Source organism: Bacillus rossius, chromosome 10 (genome assembly GCF_032445375.1).
Source record: "Bacillus rossius redtenbacheri isolate Brsri chromosome 10, Brsri_v3, whole genome shotgun sequence".
Lineage (NCBI taxonomy): Eukaryota > Metazoa > Arthropoda > Insecta > Phasmatodea > Bacillidae > Bacillus > Bacillus rossius.
The window spans coordinates 10,590,254-10,612,161 of record NC_086337.1 but is presented as its reverse complement, the minus strand read 5'-3'; the positions used below and the strand labels follow the sequence as shown (position 1 = coordinate 10,612,161).

Genomic DNA, 21,908 nt, shown 5'->3' with positions numbered 1-21,908 from the left:
CTCACACTCGTGTGCACCCACTGACCGTCCCCCGGGACTGAGTTAGCCGGGTTCAGGCTAGGCTGAAGTGGATCTAACTCCCCGGGTGTCTCTGAGCTCGTCGGTCGTAAATAAAATACTGTTACCTGGTACTGTTACTCTTTCTACCTACCTGCACACTCTGGGTGCACAGGCTACCTTTCAAAAATGCCGCTGGGTAGCACTGATAAGTGCTACACACAGCTTAGGCCTGAAGATCTAGGCGAGCAGCTCCGGGACACGTCCTTCTTCCTCCGAAGCGCAGCTGGAACTCTTCTTTTCGACCTTTTCTGAGCGACCTGCTGTCTAGGACTCTCTTATATACATGCACCCAATGGAATAATACGATAGTCAAATCATGAACCATTTACTATAATACTCTAGTAAAAACATTTAAAAAAGCACACCAAAATAAAGTAACTCAATTAGAAGCACATTCGACAAAGAGGAAGCACAATAAATGAAAAGAAAGCACATTTTGAACATAAATTCATCAAAAAAGCTAGCTCATTTTACGAATCAGTAATATGCGATAATCTTGTCTTGTCTAAGCACATGGAACATGTAACTTCAAGATATGTTGCATTGCATAGGAATGCTTGAATGCTTAATAGAGCGCAATGCTAACCAATGAGAGACAGTTCGTGGGGCTGGCACTTGAAGTTTGCTGCAATTCACATTAGCTTGTACATACTGAACATGAAGCACTATTTGCCTTTACATATTTTTTGACTTGTTGAACATAGAGGACAGATAGAGTGAATGCATCTTTAGTTATGTTTAGAATGAGTAAGAGATGAGAGACTTCTTACTGTGAGGCTCATTATTTATGTACCGAGAAGCCAAGTATTTTTTAGGCTTAGCATTTTGTAATTCACTTAAGATCACAAATGCCGCCAATGTGTATGTTGGTATAGAACTTTGTTAAAATATTTAAGCACAGGAAATCATGGTCTATAGTTAGAGGTAATTGTTTTCGTGAAACATCTAAGTTTATCACTCTTTTTACTCTTTAATTTTGAAAAGCACCTAGGCTCTTAATTCATGAGATGTCTCGAATGTGCAGAACACTTGTAAGTGTGCTCATGCACAGAAAAAGTAAAATAAATGTGCATTCATGTATTTTCTTGTTTGGCATTTGTATTGGTTACTATCCTGTATTTATTCACACTTTTATTGTATACCCTGGCAGTCTTTAACCGTGATTTATGTGATATTATTTGCATACTTTGCGAAAGGCAATAAAAGGATTTCAAATTGATTTGTATGTTTACCTTAAGCATGTTTCACCCTAATGTAAACACAGTTTTAGACTCGCACATCTTAGATCAAGGTTTGGCCTATCAGAAGGCTTGCCTTTGCGGAATTTGTAAAAGCCACTCAGATGTGGTTTGGGTCCATCCCACATGGGCTAATCAGTAGTACCTTCTAGTTTAAGGGGAAAAAATGGGGGGGGGGGGGGGGGGGGGGGCGTTGAGTTGGGAGGGGGAGGGGTGGTTGGTGTGTGTATTTGTGTGTGTGTACGTAAAGAAAAAAACCATAACATTTAAAATATGTATTATATTGTAACATGTAAAACATTGGATCCAATTATCCAAAGTGTTTTATAGTATGACAATTTAACATTTACAATGCATGTACACATAAATAAATTATACACAATTCAATTTTTATATTCATCAATATACATATAAATATACGCATAATTTCATATCTGCACAATATACACAGTTTATTACACAATTTATTAGACAACATTATAAATGTGAAGACAAATCCACCACATATTCCTGCATTACAGTTCTCGGAAGAAAACACTATTTTGTCGGAACAAAATTATACAACATATTCTGTTACATAACATTCACAGTAAAACTCGTGAAACAAAAAAAAAAATTAAATATTAGTGTGTGGCGTGATACAGAATTTTTTTTATGACATAATGTGTAGTTAAAAAGTGACAGTAGTTTTCATGCATAGTATTTTACAGCGCCCAGTACCTGATATGGACGGAAAATGTAGCAATTAACAATACAATAATATACAATACATCATTATTTTTTTACAACTGTGTTCAACGCTGTTTATAATTTTACTCACATATCTAAATTTATCAAACAAGAACCAACCATAAACATTTGGCTGTCCATATCTGAAACTGCATAAAAGTAAAAATTTACAAATAAAAACATTTTGACTTGAGATAGTTTTAGAGTTGGATGAGACTGCAAATTTTTTAAGAAGAGTCGAGCCCAATGGAATTCAGTAATAATACCTTATAGTCGAGTCGGGTTGAGAATATATTATTATTTTTAAGTAAAGTCACAAAAAACTAAATTGAGCTCAGGAAATTGCATAAGAATTTCTTTTGAGATGTCATAAAATGAAAATAATTAGAATGGATTAAGCTACAATACTGAGTAAAAATAAATAATGCATGCAGTTCATATTTTTGTTTCCTTCTGAAAAATTATTTAGGCAATTAATATTAAATATTTTAAGTTCACACTCATGTCTAAAGTTTTGAGAAAAATAGAAAATAAAATAATAGATTATTAAAAATAATAAAGTTAAAACTGTGGACCAGTTGGCTATAGTTCCAAAGTAATGCCTTCACAATCCTTAAACAATTATAATATTAAGTATCTAGTTTATCCTCAGGCATAATATTCATTTCCCAATGGTCTTCATATCATAGAATATAGAATGAGATTTATTTTATCATCAGTATGTCGTTATAAAAAAGTGGAACAGAACGGTACGGAATAAGGATATCCATTCCTTTCCCAGTGACCACCTTCAAAATTCAGTCTTGAAAGGGGTTTGTTTATTTTTTATGTTATGTAACATGCATTCCAATTCCATGTGTGAACAAATGTGTAACTAATGAAATTATTACTATTATTTTGTGTTTCTTTTCTTAAATTTAACCGGCAAGAATACTAACTATAATATTAATACTTTTGCATGAGTTAGGTTGTATCAGTAAACTAGTGGCATTTAATGATAACTTATTATAACCTCGGTACAGCACTGATGAAACAACAAGAAAAAAAAACATTGCAGTATAAAGTCATGCAATTGAATAGTTTGATGGTTTAGTGTTTGCAAATTAGTAGTACATGATTTAATGGTTGTTATTCATGTCAAATATGGACTGAATTTTAGGAAAAATAATGTACAGACTTGTCTCTGAGTAAAATGAACTCAACTTTTGAGTCGAGGCGAGCTGAAGCTACATGCCTGACTGCTCTAGTTTTAGAGTCTCCATCCATCTCTATAAATGTTTTGAAAACTAAACAGATAAAATCTGAGACAGACTATTTAAAACATACTACATATATAAAACATTTTTTGTGTGTTTAAGGAATACACTTTAAGTTTTTATAGGTAACCCATATATTTCTGACATTTTACATTACATACACACACATTGCTGTTACTCTTGCTGTATAATGTGTGAATAAGTTTTCAAAAAATACTCTCACATTTTACATTTTTTTAACTACAAAAATATATTCAACAATGAAAAACCAGCTAAGACTAACTGTGCAACATCTCAGACAGTTTACTAGTACATAAGTAAGACTGGTTCTTACAAGACAGCCACAGTGTAACGACATCACGCTGTTCTCCGCCTCTGGTTTCGAATGCTCGCTTGGCCTGTGTAAAGCAGACTTGTGATACTACTTCAAGTTAACCGTATTATAAAACCAATGAAACCCACAATATATTAAATACACCTGCACTTTACAACACTTTACCGAGGTCCCAATTAATGCTCTATTTTATACCCTTTCTTGCATTTGTAGTTTTTGTTTCTTGGTTTCCAACAAAAAATTACAATTGCAGAAGCCCACGAGCACAAAATATTTTCACCAACACAAGCTTTCTGGGAATGTTAATTTTACACTAATCTAATTTTAAATATAACTCTTTTACAAGCACAAGGAAAATTTTACTCATAATTCCTCACTCCGCACTAATTTTATATCGCCTCTGTATCAAAATACCACTTTAGAATAGCAATCCCAGTACCCAAATAAACACAGTAACTTAAGACATTGCACACCACAGCAAAGATAATTTACAGCAACTCCTGACAGAACAGTGTGAGCAGATGAACAGGCAACTAGTACAGACAGTGGCAGATTGTTCATCAGCAGCTGCAAAGACATCTTTACTGTGAGTGAAAAAAGATAACAGATCACATAGACAGGAAAGAGCAAGAAATATCAATTTTAGGATTCAAACACAACCACACAGAAAATACAGCTAAATATGAGCCCTGTGAGATTACAATCCCTTGCAAGGCAAGTCGGTGGAACTACTATCAAAGACAACCTCGCTGGACCGGCTGCAGATGCCAGTGGTTTACGAGCAGAGGCGGGGGAGAGTGCGGCAAGGAAGCAACCAACCAGTTCCCTGGGATTGTTACGTCAGGACCGGGTTGGCAGTGCTGCGTCAGAGGCCAGCTTGTGGCAACACCTTGCTCCCGACTTGTCTGACGCCCCACTACCACACATTTACCAACGAGACTAACTGTGTGGTCATGACCACGACAAAAAATCACCAATTAAAACAAGAAGTAACTGCCTTAGCAAATAAGTGTATTTACATGAAGTCAATTCCATTTTTTTTATTTTAACTTGTTCTTTTTTTTATGAAATAAATTTTTTTCGCATTTCAAACTCAGATGAGTAAATTTATATTATGCTATAACAGGAGAAATTATGTATTAAAAAGAAAAATTCAACTGATTTAAAAATTTTTTACACAGATTCAGTAAGTAGGATTACCAATTTTTTTGATTACTGATCATTATTTCAATTTTAAGTTAGCATACTCCAAATATTTTTTAATATTTCTGGAATACAGTACATAATCATTTAGATAGGTTAGATTTTTGAAAAAAGTTATAAACATGTATGAGATTTATTAATAAGACAGCTAAATCTGGCTCTTCACAAAAAAAACTTTACACCAAATAGATGTTTTCTAGACAGAGTAATTTAAGATTCAAGTAAAATGCAGAGGTTAGTCAACCAATATATCTGGATCTATTCATTTGACTAGAAGTGTAAAAATTTAAGAATTAGAAATATTTAAGAAGAAAAAACACTAATTGGAAAAATAGTGAAAATTGCCTAAATAAAAAGTATGTAAAGCTGTTACATGGAAATGTCTAAATGCCATGTTCAAAATAAATAAGCACAAAAGGTAAAAATCCTAACAGGATCCATGGTACAAATTATTTATAAATGTTTTACTTAAAATATTTTTACAAATACAATTATTTGGGCCATAAATATTTTGGATGTCATTCTTATTTTCAGATATATTGTTGTTCAGATTATTTATATCTGGAGTTAAGTGCCAGTCTGAGCTCATCACAATATGTTTTTATTGAGAAAATAAAAGTTATTGAAAATTATAATTTTATACAACACACAGCATTTTGTGAAAAATGTTCCCATCATTACAAAATTACATCGGGAATTTTATTTTATGGAAGAATGTTTTTGAAACAATATATTTGTTGCTATTGCAGGTTATGTAACATTGGCCTTAAGTAACAATGTTTAATAACCAGAGTTTCCCAATATCATTTTTGTGACTTTTAAAATGACTTAAATATTAAATGTCAACAACAATGGCTGTGTAAAGGGTTAAAAATACCATATTTTATGAAAACATGGTTCAGATCTTTGATTAATATTTGTAGGTTATTTATTTTTATTGAGGAACATAAATCTTTATTTTTTAGCCCTAAATAAATTATTAATGTGATGGGTATTTTGAAAGCAAAACAATTTTTACAAAACATAAAAAAAGTCAAATCCAGAACCTTAAAAACCCATACATACAGGTTTTATGACTATCAGACGAGTGGCGCAAAATTTTATAGCGGAACACATAAATATCCAGACAGATAAAAAGACATGCACAGAGAAAAAAACTACGTCCAACTTGTACAGTAAGTAGTGCAATCTTTGCAGGCTAATGAAGACTGCAAGTCAGCCACAGAAACCAAAAAAATTCCTGCTCTTTGAGTACCCTACTGATCTAGCCATGGTAGAGAGCAGCATCGACGCTGGTCCCGGAAGCTTGATGACAAGGCATCATTCCATAAACTCTGCAGTCCTAGAGCTCTTTACCATGCCGTATTTCATTAAACTTACAGGCAAGCACTTCAATCACAAGTGCAGATATACAAACAGTCTCAAGATGTTTCTACAAGTCTTAAAAATGGTAAAACCATCAGAATTACTCGGACTAATAAACATAAATCTGCAAGCATTAACGAGGATAAATAATGTAAGAATTGTTCAGCAAAGTATAATTATTTTTTCTCTCCATTTTCCCATGCTAAATAGCTAAATAAATGGCATTCGTGGAATTTCATACATTAAATTTTTGTGAGTTAAGTTTTGATGAAATGCTGGCTGATTTCATAATTATAGCTGTATTATTATAGCTGCCAACAGCAGTACAAACACCTAAAACCACTGTGTTCATGGGGAAGAGGAGGGTAAATGAAGTAAAGCAGTGTTATGGAGGGAAGGTTAGTGCCAATGAGGTATCTGCAATGGTGCATATAAAGGAAGGAGTGGCTATTGGGAAAATGTCAGTAACTGATGTATCTCCATAACATTTGGAAAGAGCTGAGTTGGCCCTTTGTGCAATCAGCGTGTATGCCAGTGATCCTGACAGAATAGTTCTAAGCCATGCTAATCTAGTCCAATGAGTTGCAGTAGCAAACAGTTTAATGTTTACTGCACACTGTACTGTGTACTGCTGTCTTGTGTAATATAAAATATAAATAAAGACGTTGAAATCCTGTGCGAGTGTGTTCACTTTTTTTTTCATTACATAAGGGGTCGAAAATGGTCACTTAACTCACTTACAGTCACTTATTTTGCATCAATCACTTTTTGTCACTTTTTTTTTTCAGTCACTTAATTTACTTTTTTTTCGATATTGGTAACCAAAATTTGCATTTCCGTTTATGAAAGTGACATTAATTAAATGCTTGAATTTGTGTTTTTGACTGTAATCAAGGTATTTGCCGTTTGCCATAACACGGATTGTGTCGAGATAGTTTTTTACATGCGTAAAAGCGTAAACAACAACTGAAGTCGAACTATCCATTAATCGATTCGCCCTACAGTATCGATCGGCTGACGTGATGGTAGATAACCTACGTTCACGCCAGTTTGTTCTGTAGTTAGTCTGATTATGGTCTTAAGTTAGTTTTGTCCTTAGGGGCCTTGGCTAGCGATATGACTTGTGTCATTATTATATTATTTGAGATAAACAAGTAACCGGGAAATAATATCGTAGTGTTTTGATGTTTTCTTGTGTGGTGAAGATGGGGAAGTGTCGTTTTCATAGCGAGTGGCTAGAGAGGCGCGAAGATAATGGATATATCATTAACGAGTGGGCAAAAAAACGTAACGATACTGATGTTTTTTGTGCAGTTTGCTGTGTCACAATCAAAATATCAACCAAAGGGTATCAAGCACTATCTCAGCATGCTACTTGCGAGCGACATAAGAGTGAATGTCGGGATAAGTTGGCTCCTAGTCAGCTAAAATTCACGGTCGTTCGACCTTCATGTTCAGCTTCCATATCAAGTGTAGTGTCCTCAGAAAACCATGTTAAATGTCTTTACAGTGTACGAGATCGTGCAACAAGTGCATAACTGAAATGGGTAATGAAATGTATTATTTCAAATTATTCAGCATCATCTTGTGGAGGAATAGCTGACATTTTTAAAAGTATGTTTGGTGAGGGTGTGCCTGAGGACTTAAGCCTGAGCAGCACTAAATTTAGGTATCTACTAACAGATCCATTAAGCCCATATTTTCGCAATGTTATTTTGAAAGACATGGATGGTGCATACTATTCATTATGCTATGACGAAACAACAAACCACACAGGTAGAAAGGAACTGCAAATTGCTATCAGGTACTGGTCTAAAACGAAGCTACAGATTATCACTCACCATCTTGAAACCTTTTTTATTGGATCAGCTACAGGCGATATACTGGTTGAGAAAATTAATTGTGCACTAGAAAATGCTGAGTTACCTCGTCAGAAGATATTAATGTTAGGGAGTGATGGCCCTAATGTCAACAAGAAAGTTGCTCGTATTATATGTGAAGAGTTGGTTTCTATTTGCAAGGCACCCCTTGTTAATATTGGCACATGCAGCATCCACACACATCACAATGCATTTCTCAGTGGACTTGATAAACTTGGAGAAGATGTAGCTGATTTGGTAATGGCTATCCATGGTTTTTTTGATGGTTGGCCTTTAAGATGTGAGGACTACTTACAAATACAAGATGACCTATCTGTTCCAAAACATAGTTTCATCAAGCATGTTCCGTCAAGGTGGCTTACCTTAGAAGGAGCTGCATCACGATTGATCAAACAATGGGAAGCTCTCAAAAAATACTTCCTAAGTTATGTCCCCAAGAAGAGAAATAGCCTAGGCAAGAGCAACAACTACAAGAGAATAGTGAGTTTACTAAAGAAGCCTACTATAAAACGCTTAACTTCCTTTCGTGTGCAGCAGTGCCAGAGTATTCACACGCTTCACTGGTGCATTCCAGAAGGAAGAACCAATGATACATGTTATTCATGATGAACTAGACACTCTTGCTAAGAGTTTGCTTGGAAAGGTTTGCAAACCAGGACTTATACAAACTGTTGGTGTTAGTGAAGATTTACTAACAACAGAGAACCTACTTCCTGCCTAGAAAATCCATGTTGAGAAAGAGATTTTGACAGAAATTTCAAAGGTAAGTTCTAGATTTAGTTGTTTAAGATTTAAATCTTCAAATTGTACTTTCAGGTTGGACACTTGACCTGGAAATTTTTTTTTTTTTCCACCTGTAAGGAAGAGTAGGAGAATTTTTTTTTAAGAACCTGGAATCATTTTTGTTTTGTAATATATTTCTTATAGTAGCCTACCATTTTTAACTTTGGTTCAAACGTGTAAACAATGTACTAAATTATGCACAGATCATTGCAGTAAGTGCAATAAACCATTTTGCAATTGTCTAGAATAGAGGCATTTTCAAAAATGTTTAAAAAATTAGAAAGTGTATTAATTAAATAGTATTCACCTCCTTTAATAATACTGTAAAAAGATTATTTTGAATTTGAAATTTTTTTTACCCCTATTATACACCACCCCCCCCCCCCCCCCCCCCCCCAAGGCTAGTTTAATATGTTTGTGCCTGCTGGTTTTTTTTTAAAAATATGAATATTTTATTTTAAAAAAGGAAATCCCTAAAAAACAAAACTAGCAGGCAGGAGGTGTGATTAACTTACCTCGAAATGTTATTGATATTAGGGGTGAAAAAGATTCTAATTTGAAAATCATTTTAGGTTATTAATGAGAAAGGTTGTTACTATTGAGTGCACCCTATTTTCAAATTTTAATTTGACATTTTTTTAAAATTTTTTCACAAGAGACCCTATTCTAGACAATTACCAACAATTTTAACACCTGGTAAATTTGTTGTAGAATTTGCTTTTGCAGTTAGGATATATAAGTATATATAGTGGGCACCCTAACTCTTGGTTCGAAACACATTTACAAAATCATAAAGGGTATATGTTACAGGTGGATGAAAGGTTTCAGCTGGAGTTTTTGGCCGGAGTGAAAAACCATTACGTTGAAACTGTTACTCATGTTATCAGAAAGTCACCCCTAATATTGAAACCACTTCTGAAGAATTGCCGTTGCCTCCAGCCAGAAGAAAGGGTTTTACACCGCAGTTGTCGAGACATTGTTGCTCTAGCAAAGGGTCTGCCCATTGTAATTGATGAAAGTATTCTGTTAGATGAATGGAAACTACTCCAGTGTGAAAAGGAAAGTGTGTGTGGTGGCAGTATAGATGACTACTGGGCTCAGTTTTTTTGTTTTGAAGAACAGCATTGGTGATGATAAATACCCAAACGTTGCTAAAGTTGTAAAATCTGTTTTGGCTCTTTCACACGGAAATGCTGACTTAGAGCGAGGGTTTTCTTTGTCCTCCCACATCTTAACTCAAGACAAAGCTTGCATGTCGGAAAGAACACTCGATGCAGCAATGACTGTCAAGAGTGCAATAATGAAGATGTACCACAGCAAGCCTGATTTGGTTCCCATTACAAGAGAGCTATTAGCAATGGCTCGTGTAGCTCATAGCAGCTACCTTACACACTTGCAAAATGAGAATGCTTTAAAAGAAGAAGCAGCTAGGAAAAAGTTGGAAACAGATGAAAAGAAATTAGTGGAAGCAGAGAGAATACAACAACTGAAAGATGAGAGAAAGATAATAGCTGGTGCTGAGAACAAATTGAAGAGTTTGCAAAGTGAAGAGCAGCAAAAAAGAAAGACTGCAGATGTACTTTTTGAGGCAGATAAGAGATTAAAGAGGGCTGTAGAAAAGAAAGATATGCAGGAAATTGGATTGGCCCAGGCCATGTTGGAAGGTGTTAACAGTCAGAAAAGAAGCTGCAGAGAAGAAGCTTGAGGTTGATACTGTACAACACTCAGTGGAGAAAAGGAAATCTAAAATTATTTCTGACTATTTTTCAAAATACTCAAAAAATTAGATGTTTTGTGTTGATGGAGTGTTCTGACATAAGTTTGCTGATGTTGAAATGTTCTTAAATTGGATTAGATACAGTTTTGTAGTAGGCCTATGGTGTCTTCTTAATTAATATAATTCTTAGTTCATTTTATAAGACAATATAAAAATGTTAATCTTGACAGAATTTTCATGGAAACCACTTTTAAGTCACAGTTTAGAAGTTGACTTCTCTTTCACCATCTTAGGTATGTGAATAATTTGTTTCTTTTAATTTTGTGCTACTGGTGCATAATTTGTAACTTGTGTGTTTTTAAATAGATAATAGAATAACTGTCAGTATTTTATTAGATCCATATATAACCTAACATTTTATTTTACTACAATCAGAATATTTTGTAACAGTTATTTCAGTTATATTTCAGGTCACCTTTTTAATCACTTATTTTCCTGGAGATCACTTTTTTCTCACTTTTTCTATCACAAAGGTCACTTTTATAACTTTTTTCAAGTGAATAAAGCACTTTGAGGCCTGTTACATGCATTAGAGTCAACATGCAAAACAAAACTGAAACACTATGTGACCCCAGCTCCAATAGACTTATAAATGACTATAAAAACATTGTTAACTACATAAGTTTACTAGGTATTAAGTGCTATCTACTATGTACTATGTACAAAAATGTTTATTTAAATTTCTCACATTTAAAATTTCAAAACGATATTAATTTGAAACAAGCCTCTCAGTAAACTTAAACATGATGAACAGCAGAATAAAGAATAATAAGGGGGGGGGGGGGGGGGGGGGAAGGAACCTAAAGAATGACCACAATCTTATAACATGCTCACTGGAAAATGTCAGTCAGCTGCTGTCTAAGAGAACATTACTTCAGAACACTTAACCCAAGCACCTGATTTCTCAATGATAACAGCCTCGATTATATTAAAAACAATATTTGGCAGAATACTGAAAGATATACTTGAAATCCAAACAACTTTTACAAAAAAACCTTCCTTTTAGCTGGTATGATCTGCAACCAGCATGTGTTATTCTTGGACTCAAATGACAAACAGAACTTCTGCTACCAAAGGTGTTCATAATGCACGGAAACTAAAAATCAGACGATCAAATATCACAGCACAGTTTGAGGTACGTTACCTCTGCAAGTAAGTAACCCTCCTGTTCCCGGGGTGCTGTGTCGCTTGCAACCATGTGCACACAGTTCACCTGTGAAAGATGGATGTTCAGGCACTCATGCTCTGACAGCGCCGAGCTCTGAGGCATCATCAGAGACACACACTGTGAGCGGCACGTCGTACCACAGTGTCACCGTCAGCTGGGATTATGCTGAACTTGCTGACAAACACACCGAGAGACACAACCAACCCGCTAGTTCCACAGTCTGCACAATCTAGTCTTATGCTGTGAGCCCGACAGACCCAGCATCACTTGGCAAACAAGAGCACGCACTAGGGCGACAAGGCCATCCCGTGGGTAATGCCACCGTGCTAGCACGCTCGTCTTCTGAACTGACTTGTCTTGGGCGGAACACACCTGCCATTTGCCAGCTAAACAGCAGTTTCCAAGTCTAATTGCAGTGTCTGTATGGTATAACGCGTCAGCCTACTTCACAGATTGAGTGCTCATCCCTTTCACATACATGAACGGGAAAACAATGTACCATTTTAACAGCTATAACTTTGTGGTTCCTCGGAAAGGTAAATATTGTGGTGAGGAACACACCTACCATATACATATTCGTTTCTATTTGATTGTTTACGCATCCAGGTTTTTATATGCATTATTTAGTACTAACACGGTATTTTCTTGGTCTATTTAACACTTTGAATAATCATAACTGGTCATTCATTTACAAAAATCATGATGTAAATAATGGTACTTAACATAACATAACATCTACTTAACATCCATGATAGAAGATCTAATACAATTTCACATTCCCACTACTGTAAAATATACATCCAAGTTTCCCCACTGGTATTCTAAACAACTCATAAAATCTCTATAACTAAAAATAATTTCATAAATTATACAAAAGAAATATGAATCCTCTCGACTATTCTCTGTTTTCTCGCTTTAGAAAAGAGGCTAAATTGCTTATATATGTAAATAAAAAAATATTGGCTCCAAAATATAAATAAAAAATTCTGGAAATACTTTCGAATTATGAGAAAAGGCTACGATCAACAACTATCACTGAAGGTAAATGATTAAGTAACTAATGATCCTTCACTAATTGCTAACTGTCTTGACGATTACTTTTCCACTGTCTATGTAACAACTACCAGCAACATTAATCTACCTACTTTTTACTCTAATAGTTTTTCCCCATAACAAATATATCTAAAAGCCTTGTCCTCTTGGAGTATTAAAACATTAAAATCAACCTTCTCGAAAGGTCCTGATGATAATCTTAATTTTATTATCCTTACCCCTATCCTTCAGCATATTACGATATTACATATATAAAAATAGTAGTATAAACAGTGGTATTTATCCTTTCAAATGGAAGCCAGCTAAAGTAATTCCCACATATAAAAAAGGTAACAAGCTTGATGTCTCAAACTATAGACCTATTTCACTTCTCAGTGGTTATACAAAAATCTTTGATAAAATTATATTAAAACATCTTGAATTCAATTTAAAAAAAATCAATTCACCATCTCTCAACATGGTTTCATAACAGTGAAAACCACCACAACTAATTTAGTCTCCTTTTTAAACCTTATTTACTTGTTGGCAAGTTGATGCTTGTACGTAATTTTGACTTAGCCAAAGCTCTTACCAAATGTTCTAAATTCGGTCTATGTGATAATTACTTAACTTGGCTACCAAGCCATCTTCCTTGTATTGACGTCGTACACCAGATGTGCCTCCCTGCTTCAGACCCCTTCTCCCACCACCATCACCCTCTGTCTCAAACAGTCCGCCGTGCCTGTGCGTGTACGTGTGGCGCACCAGACTCCCGCAAGAGGGAGCCGTAGCTGCAGTGCTCTATCCCCTTATATTATTATTAATTAAATTGTAAACTTTTATTACTGTCCCCAAGGGTTTGTGTCACGGCAGATCAGCCGGAAGGGTTTTCTTTCGTAATTTTTATACATAATTTTTAGTAACATAAAGATGGCAATGGACATTCTTGAGGCGGACCCAAGCCCACTTGAAGCCAGACTTTATTTAAATATTAACTTTTAAATTACTGTGTGTCCTTAAGTAATATAGCCGAAAGAAAATGCACAGTAATTATAAGAGTGTTTTGTGTGTTTAGTTTTTAATAACCCTTGGCTTGCAATCTTAAAAACAACACAGTAGTTTGGTTCAGCACGAAGGGGCAAATTTGCCATGCAGAGCATTCCTTCGACATCACCGGCCGAGAACAGCCACGCCAGAACCCCGGGGACATCACCGCTTGCATTTACCGATAACGGCGATAACTAGTTTCCGCTTGTGTTATTTAATTCTCAAAAACCTTTTACGTTTGTTTGCGGGGCTACTCTGGCCGGCGGGATGTTTAATTAATTGCATTTTCACTTTATTCAGGTTTTTAACCACGATTACCCAATTATTTGTGTGGCCACATGTGGGGACACCTTGCCATAAACAGATTTGTCTAGTTATACCCATGGTTTTAAAAGTGGGCTTGAGTGTTTTTATAACAGAAAGTATAAAGGATCCATGATTTCACAGAACACGATACCTAAAGTTCTTGCAGAAAACCAACCAACGTAGTTGCTGACCAAAGTAGCTACACATTTGGGCAGAAAAAAAACATGTCTGTCGATTGACTCAGTTTAAATCTTTACGTGTACAAGTGTGTGTACTTCAAATTGTGTTACTCTCTTCTTCGTGCCCATGTGCATGGCAGACTGTGGGACGCCCTAAGAGCCCACTGCCTTCGATAATATAGCGTGGCCAACGCTGAGAGTGGACGTAGTTTTGTTTAAAGTGTTTTAATATAAATTGGGGATACGTGCCACGCTACGTATGGGAGATGTCACGGTCCTGAAACAAGAGCTGCTGAGTCCACATGACCAGTATTCCATGTGGTGGCAACCACAACATAACAATACAGTTTGATTAAATTAGTATCAACACCCCCATGCGATAGCAGTATTAATAAACAATGTAAATTCCAATCTACATCTCGCTACTTCTGGCTGTCCTCAAGGTGGCATGGTTTCACACCTATTATTCAATATTTGTATTAATGATATACTAATTGTTGTGGTTGCTAGTCGCTACCCACAACGTTTTTCCCCTTGATTTGGACTGGTACCCCTGAATGGTTCTAATCCCGTCCAACACCCGTGTGCTGCGGGTGTTGACAAGGGTGCAGACAAGTTATTACCGCTGGTTTCGCTAGCCTCGGCTTAAGAAGTGGAGTGGTGGGGATGACCATGTGACCACGTGACCTCACGTGACTACTATCCCTCCTTTTGTCTCCGCCGAAGTAGAAGTACCTCGGACCTTCTGGGCTATTCGAGGAAGAAGGGAGGCGCGCCTGAGGAGTATACACACCCCTGATCGGAGCACAGAGCACGGAGAGTGCGGGAGGAAGGAGCACGAAGCACAACTCCACGATCCTCGTCCTGCTGCTGCCCGGCCAGACCACCAGGAACGTCACTATGCCCGAGCACGCATCGAACATCGAAAGTGGAGTTAGTACATGAGACTGGTAAACTCAACTTGCATGTTACTTTGGAAATCGGACTTAGCCCATTCGTCGAGGAGGGACCCGAAGGCAATGCTGCGGAGAGTGACTTACCAAAGAAGGTAAACATCGGCGATTTGAAGCGTCTACTCGTAGACCGAGTTGGGGATTCGTCGGGCAAGTTTATGTGAAAAGTCGCTCTACTTTTTTGGGACCTGTGGAATATTGACAGTAGCATACTCGCTATACTCCCTGAGCGAGTACGAGATAGTGAGCAGACACTCTGAAGGGAATACTCGTGGCTTATGTGTGTGACTGTGGTGGTTGGTTTGAGGCCTGCATGTCATGGCAGAGTAATTATATACCTAACCTTGACTTTCTTCTTGACAGTGACTTCTAGCCCCGAAGCAATCATTATGGACTTTATGTAAGAGTGTTGAGTATGTGCAAAGGAGCAGTTGTTTCAAGCCCCCTGGTTGAGAGTGACAGGGGCGGACTTGCTGTACGTGGACGAAGAGGGCTGTGACCTGTTCTTCGCGTCGTTGTGTCACAGTCGTCGGGGCAACTCGCTGTTCCTTGTTGGAAGCATGCCATCGAGTGCTGTTGGGGCAGGAGAGTGCTGGTCGGCAGGCGTGCTGGTGGAAGAGACAACTCGACAAGCAAGCTTGGGACAGGACGCCCTACAATCTGTAAGGCGAGTGTCTGGCCAGTTTTCACCCACAGACTCGAGGGGTTTCATTTAAAGTTGGTAGAGGTTTTGCGGGTAAAATATTGAAGTTTGAGGTGTTGTACACTCAGTTTAAATGTTTGAGGATAGTTGTAATATTGTAAATAGTTGGTTCAGTTAAATGTAATTTTTGTCCTTATTTGTTTGCCTCAGATATTTTATTCTTAAGCTATTACTCGCTTGGTTTAGTCTAATTTAATGTATGCAAGTTTTCTATTCTTTCCAGTCTTGCTATTGTAAATATTTGAGGCAATAATTATTTCAAACATAATTATTCACTTTTTTTCCTTCAGAAAAATAGGATTTCAAAACATGTTGAAGTTGATGTATGACTTGTTAGTAATAATGAATACATATGTGTTTGTTGTTAAGCACATGGTGTGTGCGTCCTTGAGCGAGTCAAGAAACAAAGAACATGTGCACAAGACCAGTTGAGTGCTCGAGATTTATATATTTGTCTTTGTTAACCATATATTCACAGGTAATAAAATGTGCAGCTCTCAACATGCCATTTCTTTGGTTTCACTCAAACACAATTGTTTCTCGTTTCCCCTCTTGAGGGGCTACTTAATCTTACAGTTAAACCACTCCTATAGAAATCTTTTCGCCGATGACTTAAAACTACATCGAAAAATATCATCCTATCATGACTGTTGCCTATTTCAGTCTGACATCTCAAATCACTCTATGTTAAAAGATCTAGACATTTTACTTGATTCCAAATTAAATTTCCATTTACACATTGAATCCCTTATATCTCATTCTAACAGAACTCTTGGTCTCATTAAGTTCATTACCTACATTCTACAAATTTTTATTCCACTTAGTCCCTCTTCATAACCCTTATTAGTTATTAGATCTAATCTTGAATATGGTTCCATTATTTGGAATAACACCAACGGTACTGACATCGAAAAACTCAACAAAATTCAAAACTAATTTCCAAATTATTGAGCTCAAATAACAAATAACACATAACACTTTTGCTATAAATTTCCCTTTAGGATCTATAAAGGATAGAAGAAACATTCTTGATGCATTACGTATTTATTTATAATTTATATTAACATTACCTCAATTGTCCTTATATTTTCTAAACTACTGGCATTAAAATTCCTTCCTTCAAAAATCGTAAACCACCGCTACTTTACACCTCAAATAAGAATAATGATATACCTAGTATACAGATTGATAACAAATGACAACAAGTGTGGTTGATATTTCTGTCTTCAAGCCGTGTGTTCGCATTGGCTGCTAGGTAGGGGAAGAAGCAGAGTAGGAGTAATAATGCTGGAAGTTGTAACATCTCAGCTTTGCAAGACAGGTGCTTACAATGGTGTGTGTAGGACAGAAACTCAATACGTGATTCATATACAACTTCCTAATTATTGTTGCAGCTTCCTTTAGTCATACCACTCACGAAAACAAATTCTTTAGTAGAAATTTGTTGTATAGCATTATAACAAAAAAATCCATATGGTTATATAAATACCTTGAACCAACCTGTAGCTTGAAATTATAAACCTATTTTTTTTTTTTGAATCTGTGATTGTACACAGCAAATTTCAAGGGGTGCAATGGTATATTCAAAACCATGTGAGAATGGGACTGTTAAGTGGAATATTCTGTAAGGGAAAAAAGTGTTAGACTCTTCCATCTGCTCTGTTATCCATACTGTCCATGTCACTGGTTGTTTCCACGGAGACAACACTGGGCAAGGGGAAACTAGCTGAGTGAGTCGGTGGTGTTACGCTGCACGCGGCTTCGGGGAAGTGGAACATGCTTCGCCTTCCCCTGCATAGGGGACGCTCCAAGTAACCACACTTTCACAACTGACAGCCAAGGCAAACACCTGTATTAGACTCAATTAAAATTTTTTTAAAAATAAGGTAAACATTTCAGTAACATCCATTCGTGTCTCCAGCAATATTATTTTATTTTTTTTACCATCTTTGGGTACAGAAGAGTTATTCTGAATTTGATTCCTCAAAAATTCCTCACAATAGTTGCAGCCCAGTTTATTTATTTATTGTTTTTTTTAGCCAAATCCAGTAAAATTAATGTGACAAATATGCAGGTGAATATGGTATTATATTTCTAATTTAAAATAAGTGCTTCGGAGAGGAATAGCCAAGTAAAGTTTACTTTTCATCATTTATTAATGCTGGAAATTATAAATTAAAAGCAAATAAAGTTGTAAATGACTGCAGCTCATTGGGAATGTGTTGAAGATCTATACGGAGTGAAGTACCCACCAGAGGCAACGAGTACCTCCCACGGACGGCTGTGCCGTGGTTCTGAGAATGCTACGGAATATACCTTCAGCAAGAAGAACTCAAGCAATGGCACCACGCAAGTGACAAACAGAAAACCATTGTTCAGCCAGCTATGCATTATTTCTAAATTATTCATCAATAACTGTTTTCGGCCTGTATCTGGGTCAGCCTACACAATTCCCCCACCCACCCTGACTTACATGTTCTTTTCATGTTTTAAACAAATATTTAAAACTGCTCACTATTTCCACATACTGTTTCACCAAAAAGTATTTTATTCTACTGAGTATTGTGTAGGAACAGTGCAATGATTAAAATGAATTTTTTTTACTAAATTTTTCACAATACTTTTTCACACAAAATTATACACCATATTAATTTACATTGCTAATAATACCAAAGACAGAAATATTTTGTGAAAACATTAGCAACTGTTTCAGCCATACACGAGTAAAATAATAAAGTTATGTAAAGACATCACTAGAAAGAAAAGCAGTCATGGGGACTGTCAACAGAAGTGAAAACTTAAAAATTTGTTTTTTAAATGTGTAATATGACAATTTCTACGTCAAATGCACATAAGAAACTGATTTTGGTATTATATCAGTATGTCAGCATGATATCATTTATCCTTACATAATTTTTTAGTCACAACATACGTCAGTGGTATGTCAAAATTACGTAAAAATTCATTACCTAGCTATGACTTACCAGTGATGTCAGACCTAGGTCATGTGTTCACTGGGCAATGCACAGTATACACAAAATAAACTTTTCACGTGGTCAATTTAACTTCACTTACTGCTAATATAGCATTTCGGTGACGCAAACTCACAAGATTTTACCCATCCAAAAAAGAGTACAACACACACATGATAAGTCAAGTATATACATTGTATTAGTGTATATATTCGTGTACATGTACACAGGCCGCTGCGTGTCGCCAGTATGGCGCAGCACGTCACTAGCATGGCTCAACACGGCTAAAGATGTTTTCACTTCAATAAAAAGACCCTTATCTTCACAACCCTCATTTCATCCCAATAAATTAATAAGTATGTATTTTTAATCTGTGATACTAGCATATTTCTGCTTCAGAATATGTAGTTATAATTATTATGTACATAAAATGTTTTTACAATTTATTACTTCACTATTTAGTACTTTTAGTTCAGTGAGGACTTGGAACTACTTCAACAAACTGTTTCGATGAAGTTGACTCGGGCTTTAAAGTATTAATCTACTCATGTACTAACAAAACATAAATAAAGCTCTATAAAAGAAATGTTCACTTGTCCAAGTGTCGCAGGCTGTTGGCACTCTGGTAGAAGAGGATGTAGGCGGCCATGGTGCGGACCTCCCCCTGCGACAACTCGCTCACCTCCTGGTCGTCGAACCGGGCCCACTTGCGGTACGCGTGGTTGTAGCAGAAGGCCGTGTAGTGGCCGCCCTCCATGGTGCCGTAGTGGTTGCTGACCGCGTACAGGTTGAACAAGGTGTGCGACTGCTCCGGGAGAAACGTGAACTCTTTCATGTTCAGCTCGCACACAGGAAAGTCCACCATCATCTGCTTCTTGCGGCTCCACCCGTCGTGCTGGAACCTGCCACGACACGCCTCAGCACTCCACCCGTCATCCCCCATTCGCTAGACAGCTACCAGTCGAGACCAGCAAGAAGTCCACCATCATCTGCTTCATGAGGCTCCACCCGTCGTGGTGGAACCTGTCACGACACGCCTCAGAACTCCACCCGTCATCCCCCATTCGCTAGTCAGCTACCAGTCGAGACCAGCGGGAAGTCCACCATCATCTGCTTCATGAGGCTCCACCCGTCGTGGTGGAACCTGTCACAACACGCCTCAGAACTCCACCCGTCATCCCCCATTCGCTAGACAGCTACCAGTCGAGTCCAGCGGGAAGTCCACCATCATCTGCTTCATGAGGCTCCACCCGTCGTGGTGGAACCTGTCACAACACGCCTCAGCACTCTACCCGTCATCCCCCATTCGCTAGACAGCTACCAGTCGAGTCCAGCGGGAAGTCCACCATCATCTGCTTCATGAGGCTCCACCCGTCGTGGTGGAACCTGTCACGACACGCCTCAGAACTCCACCCGTCATCCCCCATTCGCTAGACAGCTACCAGTCGAGTCCAGCGGGAAGTCCACCATCATCTGCTTCTTGCGGCTCCACCCGTCGTGGTGGAACCTGTCACGACACGCCTCAGAACTCCACCCGTCATCCCCCATTCGCTAGACAGCTACCAGTCGAGTCCAGCGGGAAGTCCACCATCATCTGCTTCTTGCGGCTCCACCCGTCGTGGTGGAACCTGTCACGACACGCCTCAGAACTCCACCCGTCATCCCCCATTCGCTAGACAGCTACCAGTCGAGTCCAGCGGGAAGTCCACCATCATCTGCTTCTTGCGGCTCCACCCGTCGTGGTGGAACCTGTCACGACACGCCTCAGAACTCCACCCGTCATCCCCCATTCGCTAGACAGCTACCAGTCGAGTCCAGCGGGAAGTCCACCATCATCTGCTTCTTGCGGCTCCACCCATCGTGCTGGAACCTGCCACGACACGCCTCAGCACTCCACCCATCATCCCCCATTCGCTAGACAGCTACCAGTCGAGACCAGCGGGAAGTCCACCATCATCTGCTTCATGAGGCTCCACCCGTCGTGGTGGAACCTGTCACAACACGCCTCAGCACTCTACCCGTCATCCCCCATTCGCTAGACAGCTACCAGTCGAGTCCAGCAAGAAGTCCACCATCATCTGCTTCATGAGGCTCCACCCGTCGTGGTGGAACCTGTCACAACACGCCTCAGAACTCCACCCGTCATCCCCCATTCGCTAGACAGCTACCAGTCGAGTCCAGCGGGAAGTCCACCATCATCTGCTTCATGAGGCTCCACCCGTCGTGGTGGAACCTGTAACGACACGCCTCAGCACTCCACCCGTCATCCCCCATTCGCTAGACAGCTACCAGTCGAGTTCAGTGGGAGTCAAGTTTGTACCCAAGACCTAAGTTTTTATGCAATTTAATATCTGTTAAAGATACAATGTTTTGCATTTAAAACAATTTCTTGAATTATGATCCCAATTACACGTTCATGTACATAGTTTATACCTTAGCACACCCAATTTTACCTGTTTGTAACATAGGGACGGGGAACGAAATTTTGGACATTGTAATAAACACATTTTGAAGGTATCTGAGCACCTTCATAGAAGTAACTACATTTGCAGCTAAATTATCCATTTTGGTTTGTCCATGAAATGTGTTGATCTCTACCAAGTAATTATGTTCTCTATGTGTCATACTTTCATCGAGTAGTATTAAATCTATGCTGTAAATATGTAAAATTTACAATTGGCAATGAAAAGTGTTGTTGAAAAATTAGTGTTTATATAAAAAGTTAAAAATTACTTATTTCAGTTTTATTTGAAGTAGTGAACTTTTAAAAATATGTGATTAAGTCTATTTATGTAAATATTATGTTTAAATCAGTTTGTAAATGTTCATTTAAATTCTATATGCCAAATTATAGAAACTACGTGAATTTTAATGTCCACGGATATTGGCAAGAAGTTTGATAACATTTCTGAGTTGGTAAGAC

At 37.7% G+C, this 21,908-nt stretch overlaps 1 protein-coding gene across 1 annotated transcript in view; it reads right to left on the bottom strand.

Moving 5' to 3' along the window:
* Positions 1 to 1,560: 1,560 nt before the first annotated feature.
* LOC134535776 (ubiquitin carboxyl-terminal hydrolase 8) overlaps positions 1,561 to 21,908 on the bottom strand; it is a 203,561-nt gene continuing 183,213 nt past the window's right edge. Inside the window, exon 17 of the mRNA XM_063375026.1 lies at positions 1,561 to 19,887. Within this exon, the coding sequence (XP_063231096.1) occupies positions 19,575 to 19,887 (313 nt within the window). The 3' untranslated portion in view covers positions 1,561 to 19,574. The remainder of the gene's footprint in view (positions 19,888 to 21,908) is intronic.